This window comes from Prenolepis imparis, unplaced genomic scaffold, assembly GCF_030444845.1.
Source record: "Prenolepis imparis isolate NDT839.2.m4 unplaced genomic scaffold, iyPreImpa1.0 SCAF_66, whole genome shotgun sequence".
In the NCBI taxonomy this organism is placed as follows: domain Eukaryota; kingdom Metazoa; phylum Arthropoda; class Insecta; order Hymenoptera; family Formicidae; genus Prenolepis; species Prenolepis imparis.
This window is the reverse complement of record NW_028141224.1, coordinates 676-23,406: the sequence shown is the minus strand read 5'-3', so window position 1 is coordinate 23,406 and position 22,731 is coordinate 676. Positions and strand designations below refer to the sequence as shown.

The window sequence follows — 22,731 nt, the reverse complement described above, 5'->3', positions numbered from 1 at the left end:
TCGAACATCAATCAACCACATTCAAACCTCAATCGACTACATTTAAAAAATTATAACATAAGAATGCTGTCACATGCTGAAATTAATACGAGCACGTGTGGACATATAATACTTGTATGCGTATGAGGAAAATGAGCGAACAAAGATAATATTATTTCAATATTAATTTATTCAAAAAAAGGGTGTGGCGAATCATTGTGATGATTTGACCACCAATTAAATATTTTAAATACATTTTCTAAAGCACAATTTTTTACATGTTTATCGCAACGTAGGCTATAGGTAGTATCTAAGTTGTTTAATGCAGGAATATCTTCATAGTTTGCATCCAAGGTCTCAATAATGAAACCGTTTCTCGCATCGTCCATTATATTGGTCAACCATTCTCACTTTTCATGGCCTTTTACGTACACAAGAGAGGATGTCTCTTCTTCTTCTTGTATCATACCAGCGATAGCTGTTGTAATCAAACGCTGAGCCATGCAGTATGGAACGCTTCCATCTTCCCATTGCAATCCATGATGATTTCGAGTCAACCATGAAGCTTGACGTCTCTCCGATTTTATGAGCACACCCCATGGTACGGGGCATGCGAAAAAATAATGTGAAACAATGAATCCTCTTCTCAGAATCGCCGCTTCCTTCACGATAAATCGTTTATTGAGAATAAATCCTTGCAGATCCACAAACGTCGGTACAACCATTTTGTTGCAAGAATGTTGGACGACTGATGCAGATTGTTAAAAATCTCAATCATTTATATTACATCGGAGGAGGGGATAATTGCTGATTATGTAATTTTACGAACTACGTTGGACAAAGGACAATATTCGACAACACGATCATGCAAGATGAGACAATATGCTGTAGTATTTGCCGGTACATCTTCCTTACATTCAAACTCTATTCTCACGTCCACGGTAGAATTTTTGACAGAATCATTTTGTCGCGAACAATCAATAACTGCGAGAGGACCGCAATGTAGAAATTTCGCGATAGTTAGTACATTCTCAATATCACACCCGTAATAAGATTTGCGAAAACGAGAGTACATATCAAACAAGAGGGCGAATCTATTTTTTTCAAAATCTAAATTTAAATCATCATAGGGATAAGATTCAGAGTTTAGATACAGCTTTACGTTGACTAATTTACAATGATCGAATACAGTAACATCTTTTGTCATAATATTTTTTCTACCAGTCTGCAGTGCAAAGATCACATATCGCGGCTTTTCCAGCTGAGAAGCAGTTTTCACAGTCCATGAATGCTTGGTTGTACTATGTAGCAGAGGAAATTCGTATAGATCCCAAGCGCGAAAACTCATGTTTAAGAATTGCCCGCTTTCCAATGCTCGTAGCAAGGACAGTTTATTAACCTCATTCAATAGTACATGAGGCATACGCCATTGTATCTTGAGTAATTCAATAGCAGCTTCAGCAGGTCCATACAGACAATTGTTGTCGTTGCGCGAACGTATCAAAATTAATTCATGGCGAGCATTAATCACAACACGTTTGTAATCTTCGCAAAATCCCAATAGCATGTTGAGCGGCACGCAAAAGTTGAACATACAAATTTCATTACATGACCCATTATGTGTCATATCCTATCCAGCATTCTTCAAGATTTTACTTCTCTCGGTTGTTAAAGAAACATAATTTTTCATCGTTGAAGTTATTCCAACGTTTCTGTTGCGATCAATCTCCACACCATTGAGTTCATATCGAATTTCATCAAACATGAACGCAACACAATTATTTGTTAATATCATCGTTTCATTTGCATCTATTTTAGATGTCATCAACTTTCCCTCGACATACAAAAAGCTTTCGCATGGCAACGTATACAAATCCTGGTGGTGTATAGGTATCCGTATCTCGTCGCTATGTCCAAGCGATGTGTTAGCATATGGATTGTATGTATGTGTCTCAACCTTGACGATACGATCATCAAAGACTGGTTCACCACCAATATTCAAAATATCAATCATCTTTTCGTACGATGAATCCCAATGATTTTCAAAATTCGCGATTCAATGCGCTGAGTTTCTTTTTAGTGTAACGAGATCTCTGATTATTGTCGCTCACTGCAGCAGCTGCTCTCGCAAAAGTATTGTCCCTCGTAATGTCCCTCGTAAAATTATTATCTCTCACGTGCTCCGTATCATTTAGCACGAGCATCACACGCTAATTTTGTCGACGCCGTACGTGCAATCTTACAGTAACTTCCTCTCCTCGAAAATCCAACAATCGTCCTTCTTGATCAACAATGCGTATCGTTAGATCAGTAATGCTCCGTACGACGATCGGGAGATAAATGATCTGTGCAGGCGTTTCCGATATCTTATATCCTGGCGGCACGCTCGGTGAAAATTCATGTATCGTGTGTACGCGCTTGTCATTACTGTACGCACCAGTGGTGACGCTACATTCTATACGGATAATATTCACGCTAATAATATTTATAGGTAAATCCGAATCATGCCATTTGTGAGGTTGCAATATACGATTCGACGAGAATCCCAACAACGATCCTATATTGTATGGTTTATTAAAGTTTATTCTATAGATGCATTTGATTTCGCTCTTTAGAGTATTATGATTGGCGCGAAGCGCTATTGCATCTTCATTCTGCTCTTTATTGGAAGGATATTGTGAAATTGCACGTCTCAGATACTCATCTATAGCATGTATTTCGTATGATCCTTCGGGTATTGTAATTTCCTTGTCATCGTTATCAAAGTAAAATTTATTATTCTTAGAATTTACATTCGGAATCGTATGATAAGTTTCAAAATCTGTTAAACCGAGCTCATAATCACCATTCGATAAATCTATAGCTGAAAAGTAGCTTACAGCGAGAACGCTACTTTTGCCAGTCAACGTTAGTGTTAGCGACATGTTGTCAAACTGAATCGTGATGATGGATTGACAGGTTTTATATCAACCGTTTGAAGAAATCGTAAACACAATTGTCCACAATTATTCTGATTATAATTTTGATAGGATGTGTGATTGTATTCTATTTTCGTAACATTTAAATATTGCACCAATTCTTTGGGTGGTCGTAGATTACCAAAACTATCGAAATATATTGATCGATTTCCCCTCTTTACATATGCTACCCAATGGGTACCGGAACCATCAACGTCATCCAAATTTACAATACCGCTCTCATTTTGTCGCACACCGTTTATCGGTAAATTATTGCGCATGAAAACACCTCTAAAGAATGGTATACGCATACGTCTTGCCAGTTGTTCTAATTGTACATTAGTTGTTACACCCACAGGCATTTTTAGCGTTTTTTTTTTGACGTTTTTTTTTTTTTCTTAGTTGAGAATCCCTGTCCACGCTTGTATGGAGCGAGATAAACTCCACGATCTTCCATAGCGCGATTATGACGTTGCATTTCTTCAAGCTGACGTTGCGCAGCCTTGCTATCATTCACAGCCTTTGCGACTCCCGCTGCTCCACCGGCCAACGAACCGAGAACTCCCAACAATGGTAAAATTGGCAAGATACCACCACGCTTCGCCACAGACAGTATTCGTTTCTTCTTCTTTTCAAAGATTTTTTCGTCTTCATCCCCATACCGAATTTTGTCTTTGCTTTCATAGCTGCCCAAACAGTCGTAGCGGCTGCTCTTTCACCAAGAGTCGAATCTCTCGCAGTAATACGTTTTCGCGCTTTCGCAGCGAGTATATTGTCAGCAACGTGTCGTTCTCTGAGGGCGTTGAGAATATGCAATGTCGTGCTCGCGACACGCAGCATCCAATGGATTAATGCCTCGATCACCTCTAGCCAATCGCTTTTCCAAATGAGTCCCCGGACCGCAAAACTGATAGCCGAGGATATGTAATTCGATCGGAAGTGCGTTTATCGCGCGATTAAAGAGACCACTACCTATTTTCGTTGACATTCGCTGCAATCCTTTATCATCGGCGCTGGACCGTCGATGTGCGTTTGCTGCCACGGTCGATTGTAATGTTTGAAACATCAACGACAGGTCTGAATCTCTGGATCCGCCTTTATGTGTTCCGGAAGCTTGTCCCACACGTAGTGGATGTGATTTTCATATCGCAATAAAAATGCTTTTGGTACAAATTGCAGCTGTTCGGCGCTTAAACCGTGAATATCGGAAGCACTTGTTAGCAGAACAAACATTTTTTCAATACTGAGTGATTCATGGTTCCGCACAGCTATAAATAAGCTCTCCATGAATCATTCATTCATTCGAGAGAAAACATGCGGTTCGTTCAGCAATCGACGATAATCAAAGTTACAAATTTCGACGATAAAACACGGCTGATGTCGGATAAAGAAATACGCAGACATGGAAACATACTGCCGAATACTATACGCGGAATCATTTGCGGTCCTTCGAATTGTGGTAAAACTAACGCGTTGATTAGTTTGATAGAAAGCCCGCACGGCGTTTGCTTCGAGAACGTGTACGTATACTCGAAATCGCTTCAACAACCGAAATATCGATATTTGGAAAATTTGCTATCACCGATAGAAGAAATTGGTTATTTTACATTCTCTAATAATAGCGATGTCATTCCACCGAGTGAGGCGCTTCCGAATTCCATTTTTATCTTTGATGACGTGGCATGTGACAAGCAAGATACGATAAGAGAGTACTTTGCAATGGGGCGACACTCGAGCGTCGACTGTTTCTATCTTTGTCAAACGTATGCCAAGATACCCAAGCATCTTGTACGTGACAATGCAAACTTATTAATTTTATTTAAACAAGATGGGACAAACTTGAAACATGTGTACAACGACCACGTAAATACAGATATGTCATACAATAATTTTCGCGCATTTTGTCAGAAATGTTGGCAACATAAATATGGATTCGCAGCGATTGACAAGGACAGTCCGCTGACTAATGGACGATACAGAAAAGGATTTAATGAATTTGCAATACCGCAAAGCATTTAGTCGCTTTCGATGCATTGATTGAGCAACGTCTAAATTGCAACATGATGAATAACGATCGTGAAAAGATTGTGATGGAGATTGCGAAAACGAGCGATTCAATCCGTAAAAAATATCGTTTCTTGAAAACTGGTAAAATGGAGGAGGACGATGCATTGGAGAGGCATTTTAAACCAATCTCTGAACCTCTGAAACAGCTTGTTGAAAATACAGTCGGTGTTGAGTCTGGTGAAGAAAAGATTGAACCATTGAGTATGCTCGGAGAGAAAAAAGAGTTTAAAACAAAGCGATCAAATATATCATTGAGCGGTATAACTTCTACTCCAAAGCGAATCAAAAGCAGACGAATGCAACAATTATTGGATGCAACTACTTCTACTCCGATACAAGATGTACAGCCAAGGCAATTATTGCATGATAAGACATCTATCGAGGAAATTTTCGAGACTTCACCTGAATCGCTTGTGACATCAATTCAACATTCATTACAAACATCCGATGGTCAAAATTCATTGCGAAATCACCTGGGTCCACTTGCTCAAAAATATGTGGCAGCTATATTGAGTCAAGATAAAAATTCCAAGATGGATTACGTATACGGTGTTAAATTTATCGACAAAGGAATGACGCTCGGTAATAAAAATTTCGATGTTGATAAAAATGATAATATAATTATCGATGGATTAAAATACGTTGGAACAGCAGGTCTTTTCGAGTTGGTTTTCAAGAGAATTCCCGACGATGAAATATATACTGCGAATGACTTGCAAAACTACAAAAGTATATTAATAAGAACAAATCCTCACAGACGAAATGGTAATGTGAATCAGCCTGTATTAGGTAACAAGGGATACAAATATAAATATATAAAATTAATAAATAAACGGGCTAATAAGAGCCGAGCGCGGATAGAAGCGCGACAAAAAAAAAGAAACGAACTTATAGTTACAAAGTTAATTTATTCAAACGTTTCGGTCCCTGATTCGGGCCATCCTCAGTAAGCTGTACAAACATAAAATAAAAATAAAAGGTAAAAAATACAAAATTGAAAAAATGGCAAAAATTATTTAACAAAAAACGGTGAGGCGATGGTAAACAGAAATTTAGTATAATTATAATAAAAAGGAGGGTCAACATGAGATAAAGAATAATTAAAATTAAAGATAGAAACAATACGTACATAAAAGAAAGAAAGAATGATTCATAAGAATCGTGCGGCAGAAAACGGCGAAGAGCCCCGCAGCCAATGTATAATCGCAACAGCGTCACCTCTCATCGTTACCAAACGGAAAGAGAACGTTTGTGAATGCATATTATTGCAAACCTGTGTTGATTAAAGAAAAATTGATCGAGCTAACAAAGAAACACGAAAGAAAGAGGCAACTTACCGATGCTAGAAAACACAGAGGCATACGGGAACGTGACATATAATCGCACTTGTTAAACGATACATCGCGACTGGTCTTTAAATGGAAAGATGAGATCGAGACAATAATATAAACACAGAACTGAGGTCAACCGAAAACAGATGATAAATGAGCGCACGCTTGGCTTTAGATATTATACATATGTTCTATCATCGGGAAATATATATGGTCTAAACACTCCGTGTCATTTTGTAAATTGATGCTATTTTTTTGTAATTTGATGTGAATCATTTCGGACACGAGTCTTTTCCCTAGAATCGGCTCCTCATCCAGGATCTCCACGCTGTTCCAATCAAACTCATGGTTTAGAAGTCTATGGTCTGTTATGACCGAGCGCTGCGTCGTGTTTCTATTGATGTGGTTGCGGTGTTCGCTTATTCTCGTTTTTAGGAAACGGCGCGTTTGACCGACATAAGAAGCGTCACAGTTATTGCAGGAGATCTTGTATACAACGTTCGTGTGAAGGTCTTTCGGCAAGCTATCTTTATGCACTTTGATAAACTTGTTAAGCTTGTTGATACCGGTATATGATATTTTTGTATCCAAATCTCGAATTGCACGACTAAATTGCTCGGAAATGCCAGGGACATACGGAATGTTAAAGAAAGTGGTTGGAAGCTGTTCTTTTTTGCTTGTGTCATTCTTACTTAGAGAAGAATTATTTTTCTCCTTAAATTTCGCGAACAGAAATTTCAATCTTTCGTTAATTGTATCAAAGATATACTGCAATGGATACCCGTTATCGAGCAAAATATTTATAACGAGTTCGAAATTCTTTCTATGGAACCTGGGATGTGACAGGAGGAAAACTCTATCTGTGAGACAAAAAATTGTGCCTCTTTTTTGGCAAAGAGCGTGTCGTGATTCGAAACTTAGATATCTCCCGGAGAACGTCGGTTTATGGAACCAATCGAATTCCAACTTTCCATCGTTAACAATAACAGTGACGTCCAGGTAGTTAAGTCGATTATCGACGCCCTCCTCCATTGTGAACTGGAGTCTCGGATGGAAGGAATTGAAGGTCTTTAATATGTCTTTGAGCATGGAGGAGGGGGCCGCCAACGCGACATCATCGACATATCGAACATAGAAAGGAAGTGCAACCGACAAGTTCGCAAGCGCTTTGCTTTCTAGGTCCTGTAACGTTAGATCAGCAATAATCGGTGACAGCGGTGAGCCCATGGGGGTGCCAAATGTTTGTCTATAGTATACGCCATTGAAGGAGAAGTACGTAGAATCAAGCACAAACTTCACAGCCGATAGAAAATTGTCTCTTGGTATGACGCATTTCCTTTCTATGTCCGGCCACCTACTAGCGACACTGTCCATTGCCAAATCTAATGGGATGTTGGTGAATAGCGAGACAACATCAAGAGAAATTAATTTATGTTGATTATCAATGTATGCGTCTTTAAGTTTCTCTACTAATTCAAAACTGTCAGCAACGTGGCTGTCGGCTGCAGGTAGCGAGGCATGTACAGTATCGTGCAAAAATTTAGCCAAGAAATATAATGGACTGTTTTTTGAAGAGACGATTAGCCTAAGAGGGCAATCCGGCTTGTGAATTTTTGGCAATCCGTAAGCACGCGGTAATGTACTATCCGAGCAATTCATTAGCTTGTAAGATTTTTCTGAGATATAATCTCTGCGCTTCCACAACATGAGTAGCTGACGGAGATTGTTAATTAGAGTTCTAGTCGGATCTTTCTTTACCACCGTGTATGTATCCGTGTCACTGAGTAAATCTGTCATTTTTTTAAGATACATATCTTTATTTAAAGCGACGGTGACATTACCTTTATCCGCGCGAGTAAAAATAATACTCGGATTATCACGCATGAAATTCTTTGTCAACAAGGAGGCTTTAATTAGGAATTTGTCTTGAAAGGATGTGTGAATATGCAGAGAGGAAAAATTGTTATATAAATATATAATCGCACCATTATTCTTTGATAAAAAATCTGGAAAAGGTATACCGCATGCTATGATCTTAAACAATAATAAGATTGATTACGTGCATTGGAATGATCCCAACGAGTTGGTAGATCGTCTGCGATTGCTCGAAGCTTCACGTCAAGCCGGCAACAACGCCCACAGCAATGAAATATTATCGATTATCGAGGAACTTTACGAAGCTCGTATTATTATAAAATAAGTTATACATCCACGATACGAGTCAGTCTGTCAATATTAGTGGTATCGAAATGTCGATTAATAAATTTGGATTATCACTTGGAACGTCGAATAATAATTCATATTATCAATGGGATGGATTACTAAGAAATTACGTGCGCGATAATACTCTGTGTCTAACAGCCTCCGGCTATGACGCAAGGTCGCGCAAGATACGACGTGTAGCGCAACCAGAAGATGATAATGATGCAGCCAACAAACGATATGTCGAAGCGAGTGTCAAGCTTTTGAGAGATCAACAGAAAGAAATTGAGAAAAAAATAATCAGGCTTGAAAGGAATATGCAGGCGCTATTATTAACGCTGGATAAAATGGCTGTAACGCAGACTACATCAAAAGATACATAAAGAACTGTACGTGAAAATTATATCACATTATTACAAATATGCCTCGATCAAACACCTCTGAAAAGCAGCTACTCGTGGAGGAATTGCACGCTCCAGCGAGAAGAAATTTTCCGCGTAGACGTGTCATAGTACATGGATACGACGACCTGTGGCAAGCTGACGTGGTCGAGATGCGTCCTTATGCAAGAGTCAACAAAGGATACAATTACATACTCACCGTCATCGATGTGTTGAGCAAGTATGCATGGGCCCTGCCGCTCAAGAATAAGAGCGGACGCGAAACAGCTGACGCTATCGCTGAGATAATTCGAGATAGCAAGAGATGTCCGAGAAACATGCAAACCGATAGAGGAAAAGAATTTTACAATGCAAATGTGCAGAAACTCGTAAAAAAACACAACATCAATCATTACTCGACGTATTCTGTTATGAAAGCTTCAGTAGTGGAACGATTTAATCGTACTTTAAAGAACAATATGTGGAAAATGTTTACACTTAATGGTAATTACAAGTGGATCGACGCGCTGTCCCGACTCGTTGCAGAGTACAATGCGCGAAAACATCGCACTATCGGTATGAAACCTATCGATGTTACTCCGGAGATTGCCGAAAAACTTTTAAATACGGTATACAGTAACATAAAAATTGCTGCTCCGGCAAGATTCAAAGTAGGCTGTCAGGTACGCGTGAGTAAATTCAAGACCGTCTTCGAAAAAGGTTTTACACCAAATTGGACTACTGAAATATTTAAAATTATCAAAGTGCAGAAAATTAATCCTGCGACATATATACTTGAAGATTTGCGCGGAAATTCCGTCGCCGGAGGATTCTACGAGTATGAGCTACATCATGTTGCAAATCCCGATGTATATCTCGTGGAAAAGGTTTTGCGGAAAAAAGGCGATGATGTTTATGTGAAATGGTTGGGACTGGATAAATCTCACAACTCATGGATTCATAAAAATAACTTATTATAAACATTTATTTAAAATATTTGTACACTGTTTATTTTACAATATATTTATCTAATAATTTTATAAATACAAATATACATATTTATACAAAATATACATATACAAAATATACAAAATATACATATTTTACAACAAATATTATTTACAAAGGTATTTTATAATGTCCCCATGGTAATGTATTAGTGGTTTCAGGTATGATATACCGCTTGTCATCGTGAGGACTTAGAGCAATTTTCGTCTCGCGAATGGTGTATACTTCATGCAATTTCAATCTTATACATGACTGACTACGTGTCATTTCAATCTCTTCATTCAAACACCGCGTGTAATCATCAAACGTTATCGTTCTCGCGACAACGTTACTCTTGACACCTTTTACTTTTTTGGTATCTTTCTTACCATCCACTCGTAATGCATACATTTTTGCTCTAAGCCCTACAAATTCGGTCATTATCGTACCGTTATTTTCATCTTTCATTAGACCTGGCACTTTTTTATTCACGAGCGGTATACCATACACATTGTCCGCAGCGTAATCGCTCGTATCAAATTTGCTTACGTCGCGCTTTATATTCTTATACACATCTTCACATTCGATGTGGTATATTAGGCTGTCTGTGTCGGTGTACATTACCCTGCATCTGTCGCGATATAGCGGTGACATGTACTCGTGATGAAATTCGTATAAACATGTTTTGGAGATGTCGAGTATGCACATGCCGACATAGATTGGTTTGTAAAATTTTACTTCGAGTTTACGTAATTCTACAGCGATTAGATTTTCTGAAAAGATGCTTCTACTGTGGAAATTTGGTTTCGCAATCATTGCCTCTGCACCGTATCTTCCTTCCCAATGTGTGATAAGTTTTACATCAACCCGATTACGCACATTTTCCATCGTTTTGCCGAATACTGCATTATTCATCAATTTATATAAATTTTTTTCAAAATCATTTTTCGCCTGTGTTCTAAATTGCGTATTAAGTTCGATATAATTTCGAAGCCATGGAGATTGCGCGAATTGTAATATGCGATGTATTTTTGCAACGCGAAGGCCGTGATGCGTACATTGCTGCAGGTTGCGGTAGTGTATCACATATCGCTTCTTGTTGTATAGCGTTGCGAGAAGCTTATCTTCCCGCTTGCCTGGTGGCTTGTCGCGTGTCGGGCAAAACAGTAGGTCAGTGTGCGCATCGTGAAGACATTGTGGATATTCTAAATCTACTTCAAGGATGTAGCCTGTAGGCGAATCGAGCGCGATAGATGATAAATTGAAATTAGATACATCGTCGACCCATTGAAAATCAGCATAAGGCAATGGTTGACACATTGCCCATCCATACAAATTATTTACATCGAAATACATTAGATATGAAGATGGTTTCAATGGATCGTACGACTGCATGTACTTGTTATTAGCGTGTGCATATCTGTTTGAACATTGACTCAGACCACCGCGTATACCCCGTTCTATAAACATTACCATATCAATGTCTGTGAGCAGTTCGAAATTTACACGTGTATGCTTTAACATGGCGTCCCACGTATACCCGGGGAGAGTATAATAATACGCGGGGTCGAGCCCATAACTCTCGATACATTTATCCCGGAAATTTTCAAAAATGTCGGCTAATAACAAGACATCAGTTTTTAAATATAAGTCGCTATATTCGCCCAGCGTTCGAATGGAGAACCGCTCCCATACGTTTTCAGCGTGCGCGTAATCGTTCTCGGATACAGTGTCGCCGGTCAAGGAACTGTAAAATGATTCGCGCGGTGGTAGGCATGTATCATGTAACCTTTCAAAACAGTTGATGTATTCATATGGAAAGACACCTTTCCGTGTTAATAATTCGAAATTTTCGGTGGATAAATTTTGAAATTTCAATTGTAAATTTTTGAGTTTATCTTTACTTAGAAATGATGCCAATTTATCGAGACTAGTATTGAGAAATTTATATGAATCGATAAAACGTAATTTAATATTTCTGGATTTGTCTTCTGCAATTTGAACATTTTTTGTAAATGATATATATTTTTCTTTAGTTATTGGAAGTAATTCGATTCCCCCTTCGAACGCTGTAGCTATTTCCTTAATTATGAAATGTGAGTCGTAACCGGATAAATTATGAAATACTATTGGAATGCAAAAAGAGTTTTTATAATTTAAGTTGCAATTTGAGTGTGCTGGACCTCGGTACCGCCCGGTCAGATGGCAATGATCGCGTACGCGTATATCATCATCTTGCGTGAATGGTTTCTCACATATATGACAATGCGTTGCACTATGAAATTTTTCCCACTCGTCTGATGTTAAATTTACCATGGGGACGTTAGTTGCTAAAATATTCTTTACGCGTATCGCTAAATTTTGCAGTTGTTTGGAAAACCACGAAACGCAATCTACACTACGACGAAAATAATACTCGGATAATGAATCGTCATATGAGCAATGTACATAATATGCTATACTAAATACTTGGTGATGTTGAAAGTTTTTTTCTTCTTCCGTCTTTGCTAGCACACATTCGAGATCTGCGTATACGATAAAAGGAAGTCGCTCTTTGCGATTAAAGTTGTTGAACGCGAGCCACTTGTCCTTATCGCTCGGTAACCGGATAGCGCAGTCATTCATCTTTCCGCAGTCTACCATATGTGACTGCAACTTGTCTTCCGAATGGAAGTAGTGTAAGCATCTGTAAAACAAATAATTAGTTTTTTTTTTATACATATATAATTTATATATATATTACATTTTTATATATTTTATATATTGCGTTTTTAATTAAATATACGTACCGATCGCAGATATATTTCTTGTGATCTTTTTTGCTCAATTGCGAGCTCACGAGCCGGGAGAGATTCTTGATCCATGTGAAATGTCCAACGCTGTTGCTGTCTTCCACGTACAGCAAGTTGACGTGTCTGTCTTTCTTCTGCTCACTGAGACGTATCGAGACAATGTTCTTTTCTTCGATGCTGTACACATTTATCGAAATGTTGTTTGATAGTTCAAACTTTTTAATTTGATTCACAGTCACTGGAAACTCAATGTCTTGGAGATTCAGCACTGTCGTATAATGCGGATATGACGATGTTCTCTCACTATATTTTGCAACTGGATGCAGAGCAGCGACCACCGCCCACGCGAAACATGCATTGTCTTTTGATTGCACGTTCACCACCGCTCTTTTCATCATTATTTCTCGCGGTAATTTAATGTGGCATCCCGCACGCATTCGATTATACTTGTTTATATTTACAGTTAAATTGTTTATTCGCGATAATGCCCAACCACTATCGCGTTCTTGAAACTCTTCTAGCGATGCTAGTGTGGGGTCGATAACGCGGCGTTTGTACCAATCATGTAAATCGGAGGTGCGAAAGATTTCAAAGTTTTTCATATTGATACTTTTATTAGCACGCTTATCACCCGACACGAACTCGCCATTAAATATAGTGTTCACTTTCACACTAGTGTGTTTTTGCAACACTTTTTGCACGTGTCTGATCACAATGTCTTTGGCCTCCTCTAGAAATTGACGAGGTTCAATGTGATTATAGTTTATTACCGCACCAGTCAAGATGCGGCTCTCGAACGCCGTATCAATCTCTCGCCATATGAGTCCGATGTCTCGCGAACTGCTTCCGGCACCTGCATGTACAAAACGTCTGCGTACCGAATTCTTCAACCCTTCGAGACGCGCGATTTGGGAGACAAGCGATTGTCGAACTCCGATCGGTAATCGTGGTCGTTTTATTCTACTTTGTTCTTCCAGTGATTCGATGTATTCGTCACATTGCTGCTCCCACACAATATATTCTTCCACCGAATTCACCCTTGCGGCTTGCTCCAACAAACTTGCTTCCAATTGTGCCATTTTTGAGATGCTCTTGCTGAACCTCTGACAATGATACTAACATGGTATGCCTCTTTACCATCCTTTTTATTTAATCGTAGAGATCATTGGCACTCGAGTATGTTGCACATTTAACCTTGACAATAATTCTAATATTTCATTAAGGATGATGTCATAGCAGCCGTGCATCGGCGCTTGAAAATTGCAATTTTACACATTTTGAACACCTGGGGGATGACAGCAGCCGGTGCATTGGTGCTTAAAATTTGAATATGTTACATTTTGCACATTTTGACCTTGACAATAATTCTAACATTTCATTTGAGGATGATGTCATAGCAGCCGCGCATCGGCGCTTGAAATTTTGAATATGTTGCATTATTTTACATTTAATATTTCATTGAGGATGATGTCATAGCATTCGTACATTGACGCTTGAAATTTTGGATATGTTGCATTATTTTACATTTAATATTTCATTGAGGATGATGTCATAGCAGTCGTACATTGACGCTTGAAATTTTGAATATGTTGCATTATTTTACATTTAATATTTCATTGAGGATGATGTCATAGCAGTCGTACATTGACGCTTGAAATTTTGGATATGTTGCATTATTTTACATTTAATATTTTATTGAGGATGATGTCATAGCAGCCGTGCATCGGCGCTTTGATTGGTTGAAAATAATTTTGCGTCAGCAATAATCCCCACCCCATTGCTTTGTATCAATAAAAACTTGTAATAATGATTTAGTATTGTATCAATCACTTATGTGAAAGGTTCTTTTAAAAATGTACTCCGCCAGCATGAATTATTACGTTCCAGTACAAGAGAGCAATGTTTTGTACAAGAAGAAATGTGATAAGTAAGTTTCAATATTATCTGTTAAATGAATTTTTCAATAAACAACTTTTTTTTGTTGTTAAATAATTATTTTCAATAAAATTTTTATAGCATTCATCGTGCGGCTCGTATACTTGGAAGAAGATACGTCTTAACCCCAACATCATACAAATATTTGGAAATAGGAATCAGCGTCGGAATAATATCCTATGTGGAATTGGCTCTCGGTGATAATCGAGGCAATCAAATAATATTACCCATTGAAACATGGAAATCTCTAATGCGGAAACGAGCAGACGTTGAGCAGCTAACTGAAACGCTATGGATTAGTGATCTGACACTCGAAGCGGTTAACATGTATAATTCAAAAATTATAAAAATTACTTCATCTGATAATTCTTTGTACATGAAACCATCAACGTTACTACATTTATTCGATTTCGACAAATGTATTGATCATATGTATTCCTGGCTGTGTGAGAATACTCATAGTGTTAATGAAAAATTTAAACAATTTGTAAATATTTTACAATGTGATAATATCCGCGATGTGAGCAATGCCGCAAAGGCGATACGTGATAGTAATATGTTTAATAGCGAATCACTTATAGATTGTGAATTGATAACTTGTGCTATAAATGAAATTCTTCACGATGTTTGTAACAAATAAAATATTTTACTGTTAAACTGTGTGTTTAATTATTTCTTTCCCAATAAGATATAGCTAACAAAACTATTTCTTCGTTCTCTGGAGATTTAAAAAGTGATGAGCTAGCTGAGACATGATACTCCAGTTAGAACAAGAGAGATGTAGAATTAAAATCAAGAGGGGAGCAACATTATAATATGTGTCCCATCATAAAGTTTCAGATAGTCTTGAATGTAAAATGGGTAGAGAAGTTGTGATGGATAGAGAAGATGTGGTGGATGATGATGATGTGGTGAATGATGATGAGATGATGGTGATTGATAATATATCAGACGTTGATGATATATCAGACGTTGAAATGGGCTCGGACGTTGAAATTGAGCCCGCAACCGATTCCGATTATGATAGTGAGTGCGACGACGTTACTCGCGATACAAGAGTGCACAGCTTGTGCACAGCTGACATCATCGCCATGGATGATAGTACTAGAATGTGTGCGATACATATTTATTATTGTCCATGGGATGGACTCATGTTGTGTACAAGGTGTTTCATAAGATTGCGAGATCTGTATGTGGAGATTGGCGTCGTCCGCATTCACAGGACCGGGAGATTTGAACAACTTTTGGGGAGATGGTGCAGCGAGTGCAATAGCCCGCTGGACCAAATGTTCACACGGAATATGTGTCCAGTGTGCAATACATGTAAGTATTTCTTTTCATTTAAAAATTATTAAAATAATAAATTGTTTAATAAAATAAATATATTTAATAAAAATTTCTGTTATGCAGGAGTTCTGCCCTGCCGCCTCGCAACCACCGTCACCTCGCAGCCACCACCACCTCGCAGCCACCACCTCACGCACCGCCTCGTACCACAAGTGGTGATACATGGGTCGATCGTCATGGAATATCATATCGACCCATGTGGTTCGATCATCATGGCGCTGCTTTATATATTTTATATGTATATAATATTTTAAATTTTAAATTCACACACACACACACACACAAACATTTTGTAAAATATATACACACACACAGTTATAAATAAAAATTACTTTAAATATTTTAAAAAATGTATTTATTTTAGAATAAGTCCTCTCCCCTTCCTCATCCTAAAAATATTAATTTAAAAAAAAATATTATTAAAAAAAAATTCTCTCTCGCGTCCGCCTCTCGCGCTCTCCTTCGCTGCATCAGCTCTCGCGCTCTCCATCGCCGCATCGTCTCGCAACATCTCTCTCTCGCTCTTGTGATATCTCTCTCGCGTGCACCTCGCGCTCTCCTACGCTGCATCAGCTCTCGCGCTCTCCTTCGCGTCATCTCGCTACCTCTCGTCATCTCGCGCTATCTCTCTCGCTCTTGCATATACGCCTCGCTGCAACACCTCGCGCTCTCAATCGCCGCATCATCTCGCTACCTAACCATCTCGCACTATCTCTCTCGCTCTTGCATATACGCCTCGCTTGCGTCATCTCTCTCGCGTGCGCTTCGCGCTCTCCTTCGCGTTCCTCTCTCAGCGCGGACTCCTTACCCAAAAAGTTTCATGCGGTCTTTCGCGGACGCCTCCCCCTCCCCGCGGACCCCTCGCGGACCCGTCACCTAAAATCGCGGACGCTCCCCTCCCCGCGGACCCCTCGCGGACCCTAAAATCGCGGACGCTCCCCTCCCCGCGGACCCCTCGCGGATCCTAACCTCGCGGACGCCTCCCCCTCCCCGCGGACCCCTCGCGGACACTAAAATCGCAGACGCTTCCCACTCCCCGCGACCCCTCGCGGACCATAACCTCGCGGACGCCTCCCCCCCCCCCGCGGACCCCTCACGGACCAGGCACAAAAATCGCGGACGCTTCCCCCGCCCCGCGGACGCCATCCCCACCCCGCGTGACGTCATCACCCCACCCCGCGTGACGTCATCCCCCGCGCCCTGGGTTCCCCTCGCCCCTCACCCCCCTCATTGCCCCATGGGTTAGAACCGGCCTTATATCACTACTAATATTAATTAGATTTTCTAATTTCAGGTTAAGGACGACTTATTTCAAAGTAAGAGCGGCGATGAAAAAAACTATACTAATACGGAAAAACAATCTGAAATAAATGAAAATGAAAAAGAATATTCGAGTAGAGATACTATGCCGATTCTAACATATGGGGCTCCGAGGGGGGTGCGGGGCGCGGGGGGTTCTCCACGGCGAGGGGTATGACGTCACGCGGGGCGGGGGTATCTCGATGGTGCGGGGGCTGACGTCACGCGGGTGGAGGGGATGTTTCGACAAAGGAGGGGGAGTTTTCTGAGTGCAATATTTGTAGATGGTATCTTTACGACTTTTTTATGAGGGTTCTTAGACATTTTCCCAAAAAGGTATAGAACAAGCGCCGATGATTGACAATTTTGTACCCTCGTTAGTATAATTTTATTACGGAAGCGCCGATGTCCGGCTGCTCGAACTTGTCAACGGAGCGTTCTAGAATCCATAAAACTATGTTTTTTTCATTTTATGTCCATAAATCATTAGGATATTATGGAAAGAAATGAAGATTTTAGGGCCGACGCTGTGACGAACATGTCAAACGTTATTTATAGGTGCAAATGTAAAAGCGTTGACGTTGGGCAGCTTTGTACCCTCGCGGAAAATCGGTCGTAAACGAGAGCGAAACATCTTCCTTAATATTTTTTAAGGAAGAATGCAACGTATCGGCGCCAACGTTCGGCTGCTTGTAACCGGAGCGTTCTAGAATCCATAAAACTATATCTCTCATTTTATGGACATTTTATCATTAGGATATTATGGAAAGGAATGAAGATTTTAGGACCGACGCTGCGACGAACATGTCAAAACATTATTTATAGGTGAAAATGTAAAAGCGTTGACGTTCGGCAGCTTGTATCCTTACTTCTCTATCCATAAAACCGATATCTCGGGTAACTATCTTTTGAGATACGCCAAATGTTAAAAAAGGAGACAGAATTAGGTGAAATATATAAGGAGGATGAGAGCGCGTCAAACCATAGTACGATTTGAAAGCGCATAGATGCAGCGGTGAAAAAAGTTTAGTGGTTACTTTCTTGTATTAGAAGTGTCAGTGGCATAATAGTGAATAAAAGAAATAATGGAAAACATCGAGCAGACTGAACGCGACCTGTTGGAGCGGTCCCGCCAAGTCACCACCTTGGGCGAATATTTTGAATGGGTGCTGCGCTGCGAAGAGTTTATCGAAGAGCTCGAAGAAAACAGCCGTAACAAGCGTCCGCGACTCTCGATTGGATATAGACAATCTTTGGTGGCTAGAATCGCGCGACTCGAGGGTGCAAAAATTCGATTGCAGAAAGAGTTTATATCCAGTGGTGGTGGTGAATACAGTGGCGACAATAACGCGGAAAGACTCGTTTGGCGAGAGATTGATACGGCGTTCGAGAGCCGCATCTTGACCGGTGCGGTAATAAACAATAATTACATAGAGCCTCGTCAATTTCTCGAGGATGCCAAAGACATTGTGATTGAACACGTGCAGAAAGTGATGCAAAAACACATTAATGTAAAAGTGAACACCGTGTTTAATGGCGAGTTTGTGTCCGGTGATAAACGCACCAACAAAAGTGTCAATACAAAAAACTATGAACTCTTTCACACGTCCGATTTACACGAGTGGTACGAGCGCCGCGTTATTGAGCCCACGCTAGCATCGCTAGAAGAGTTTCAAGAACGCGATAGTGGTTGGGCGTTGTCACAAATAATTAACTTGACTATAAATATAAACAAGTATAATTCAATGCGCGCGGGGTGTTATCTAAACTTGCCGCGAGAAATTGTGACAAAGAGAGCGGTGATGAACGTGCGATCAACGGACAATGCATGTTTCGCATGGTCAGTGGTGGCCGCTTTGCATCCAGTTGCAAAATATAGTGAGAGAACATCGTCATATCCGCACTATACGACAGTGCTAAATTTACAAAACATTGAGTTTCCGATGACGCTGAACCAAATAAAAAAGTTTGAACATATAAACGATATCTCAATCAACGTCTACTGCATCGAGAGGAAGAAGGAACTATCAATTGTTCCGATACGACTCGCCGATCGGAAAAGAGAAAAACATGTGAATTTGCTATACGTGGAGGAGGACGACAACGTTGGACATTTCGCATGCATCAAAAATCTATCCCGGCTTGTCAGCACGCAACTGAGCAAACATGATCACAAGAAATATAGTGAAGAATATACTGATTAGATTTGTCGAGACACCATTCAATTTATAATAATGCCTGCTTCGTGAAGTTCCTCGATGATCGACAGGATCTCATTGTCGATCAGCGTCACTCGTATCGGGAAAAAAATGCCTATCAACAAATTTGGATTATTCGAACCAAGAAATGATGCAACCGGCACAAGCGGTTCTTGGGATAGATTGGTGAAAAGTTATGTGCACGAAAACGCTCTGTGTCGCGTCGTTACGGACTATGACGCAAGGTCGCGGAAGATTCGTCGTGTAGCGCAACCTGAGGCTGACACCGATCCCGTCAACAAACTGTATGTAGAATCCTGCGTTAAAAGATTGATGAATCAACAGAAAGAATCAGATGAGAAGCTGACTTCGTTCGAGAAGGATGTGCGGGCAATACAGATTGTGATAAACGAACTTCAACGCGCGACTAACGCTAACTCAGAAACGGCTATCAATTTGAATGAGCAGCAGTGAACGAGTTAGGAGCGGCTATCGAACGGTTATCGAACATCTACGAAGGGTTATCGAACGGCTACGAACAATTATCGAACAGCTACGAAGGATTATCGAACTACTATCTAACTACAATGAGTGGTAGTGGTAGTGAACGGCCTAGCAACAGCTGCGAACGAGGCTACCAACAACTCAAGCAGGGCTGCGAACGGGTCAGTAACGGCTGCAAACGGGTCAGGAAAGGCTACGAACGGATTAGAAACGACTGTGAACAAGGCAGCGAACGAATCAAGAACGAATTTCGAATGGGTCAAGAACGGAAGTAAACAACGCAAGAATGGCTCAAGAACGGCTCAAGAACGACTACGAACGGCTCAAGAACGGCTCAAGAACGGTTCAGGAAGGGCTGCGAACGGGTTAGGAACGGCTACGAACGGCTCAAGAACGGGTCAAGAACGGCTACGAACGGGTCAGGAACGGCTCAAGAACGGCTATTGAAGAACGACAAACGAAAATGAATCATAAAACGAGCGACAAACGGCGATCGAGAAAAACCGACGAAGCGAAGAAACAACACAGTTTGGAGAAACGGCAGTTGGTGAACGAACTGCACGCGCCGGCAAGGAAAAATTTTCCCCGAAGACACGTCATAGTGCGGGGATACGATGACCTGTGGCAAGCTGACATCGTCGAGATGCGTCCGTACTCTCGTTTCAACAGAGGTTACCACTACATACTCACCGTCATCGATGTGTTGAGCAAGCATGCGTGGGCCATTCCACTCAAGAGTAAAGGTGGAACCGAGACGGCTGACGCTATCGCCGAGATAATTCGAGATAATTCGAGATAGCAAGAGATGCCCGAGAAACATGCAAACCGATATGGGGAAAGAATTTTATAACGCCGACGTGCAACGGCTTATACGGAAACATAACATCAATCACTATTCTACATATTCGGTATTGAAGGCATCGGTCGTCGAGCGATTCAATCGCACGCTGAAGAACGACATGTGGAAGATGTTTACGCTGAACGGAACTTACAAGTGGATCGACGCGTTGTCGGAACTCGTATCGGATTACAACGCGCGCAAGCATCGAACGATCGGGATGCGACCCGCCGACGTCACCCCCGCGATCGCTGATAAACTTTTAAAAACGGTATACAGGGTGATTCGAAACAACCGTTTGTCCTTAAAATGTCGTATTCCTGAATGAATTCTGAGACGATTTTTCCTTTGCCAAAATTTTATCCGAAGCTTAGTTTTCAAATTATAAAAGGAAAAATTTAGCGAATTACGGCACGGGTACGGCCGGTAGGCAGGAGCGGCGCAACTCATCCGACGCGGGCGATTACGCGAAGCGCTCGTTGCGATCAGCTGTTATCTCCACGCGATGTGTGTGTGTGTGTGTGTGTGTGTGTGTGTGTGTGTGTGTGTGTGTGTGTGTGTGTGTGTGTGTGTGTGTGTGTGTGTGTGTGTGTGTGTGTGTGTGTACATACACCCTCTTTCTCTCTCTATCTCTCTCTCTTACTTATTCTTACCTTATAGAGATGTCTTCTGATGAATAATTGTACGACTGGAATGGATCACAACGTTGACGTTGACACAGACGTTGACACACCGTGACACACCGAATAATAAACGATTCTTTTTTTATAAATTGTATTATCGACACTTTGATGAATACACTCACGCAATCAGAGAGAATTTTCTCTTAGAATTTACCCTGAGAATCATGATAATCATGGGACAATATGGTATGGAAAGAATTTTTTCAAAATTTCTCTGATTAATATTTATCACATTAAAAATAATAATATCTATCACAATAAAATATAAAATATGTTTGATTAATTTTACTATGCAGTTTAGTAAAATGAATCAAACATATTTTATATTTTATTATGATAGATATTATTATTTTTAATGTGATAAATATTAATCAGAGAAATTTTCATAAAATATTTTCCATACCATATTGTCTCACGATTACCATTATTTTTAGTGTAAATTCTAAAAGAAAATTCTCTCAGACTTGATCAAATATTATTTATTAATCGATCACAACACTCAATCATAATTCGCGGTTACTACCGATTAATTATTAAAAATTACTTTTAAAAAACGCGTTAAATGTACATTACTCGTCGCGGACAACAATACAGTCTACGACAACAGACTGCGGCGACGCCGACGCGACGATAATAATCGCGCGGCGTTGCCGAACGTGATTGACGCGAGATCCGCGAGACGCTACCGTGTCTTGTGATTAATCGAAGCCTTTGCATTATGAATGCGCTAATTTAGAAAATGTATAATAAAGTTATTAAAAAAAAAAAGTATTATAACGTATTATAATACGTTATAATACTTTTTTTTTGCAGTGTTTCGCAAATTTTTTGCATCACGATTTCTTCCTGTTTCGTGTTTATTCGGAAGGACATTGCCAGTCTCGTATAGTCTCTGAGCTGCTCGTAGTATGACAGGAGCTGACGGATGTCTTGCTCGATTTGGATATAAATCGGCGTATCGTCTTGCAGCTACGTGATACTGCCCGTGACACTCGCCGAGTGCCATTAGCATATCGTAGTATTCTTCGTTTGTGTACGCTGCCATATCGTCCTCTTAACGCTTGTAATAATCGAAGGATTATTGATTGCATTATCAATCTTCATTTTATTTATACAATCCGCGGGGTGTCGCGATTTCCCCCTCCACGCCTTCCGCGTCGAATAGCGGCACGCGACACCCGCGACAGCGGCCTCCCGCGAATCGTATAAATATAAGATGCAGATCGATAATG

General features: G+C 40.2%; 2 protein-coding genes across 2 annotated transcripts; one reads left to right on the top strand and one right to left on the bottom strand.

Moving 5' to 3' along the window:
• Positions 1-6,505: 6,505 nt before the first annotated feature.
• On the bottom strand, positions 6,506-8,131 carry LOC145947324 (uncharacterized). The gene has a single exon (XM_083057128.1). It carries the CDS (start codon positions 8,129-8,131, stop codon positions 6,506-6,508), a length of 1,626 nt encoding a protein of 541 aa, XP_082913254.1.
• A 10,230-nt stretch (positions 8,132-18,361) lies between these two features.
• On the top strand, positions 18,362-19,348 carry LOC145947323 (uncharacterized; the record flags this gene model as incomplete). The annotated part of the gene is made up of 1 exon (XM_083057127.1): positions 18,362-19,348. A coding segment is annotated over exon 1 (987 nt), but the record flags the coding sequence as incomplete, so codon positions are not given.
• Positions 19,349-22,731: the final 3,383 nt, after the last annotated feature.

Bases quoted from the DNA above. Each gene is read 5' to 3' on its own strand.
- LOC145947324 (XM_083057128.1), bottom strand. From the start codon at position 8,131: ATGACAGATTTACTCAGTGACACGGATACATACACGGTGGTAAAGAAA.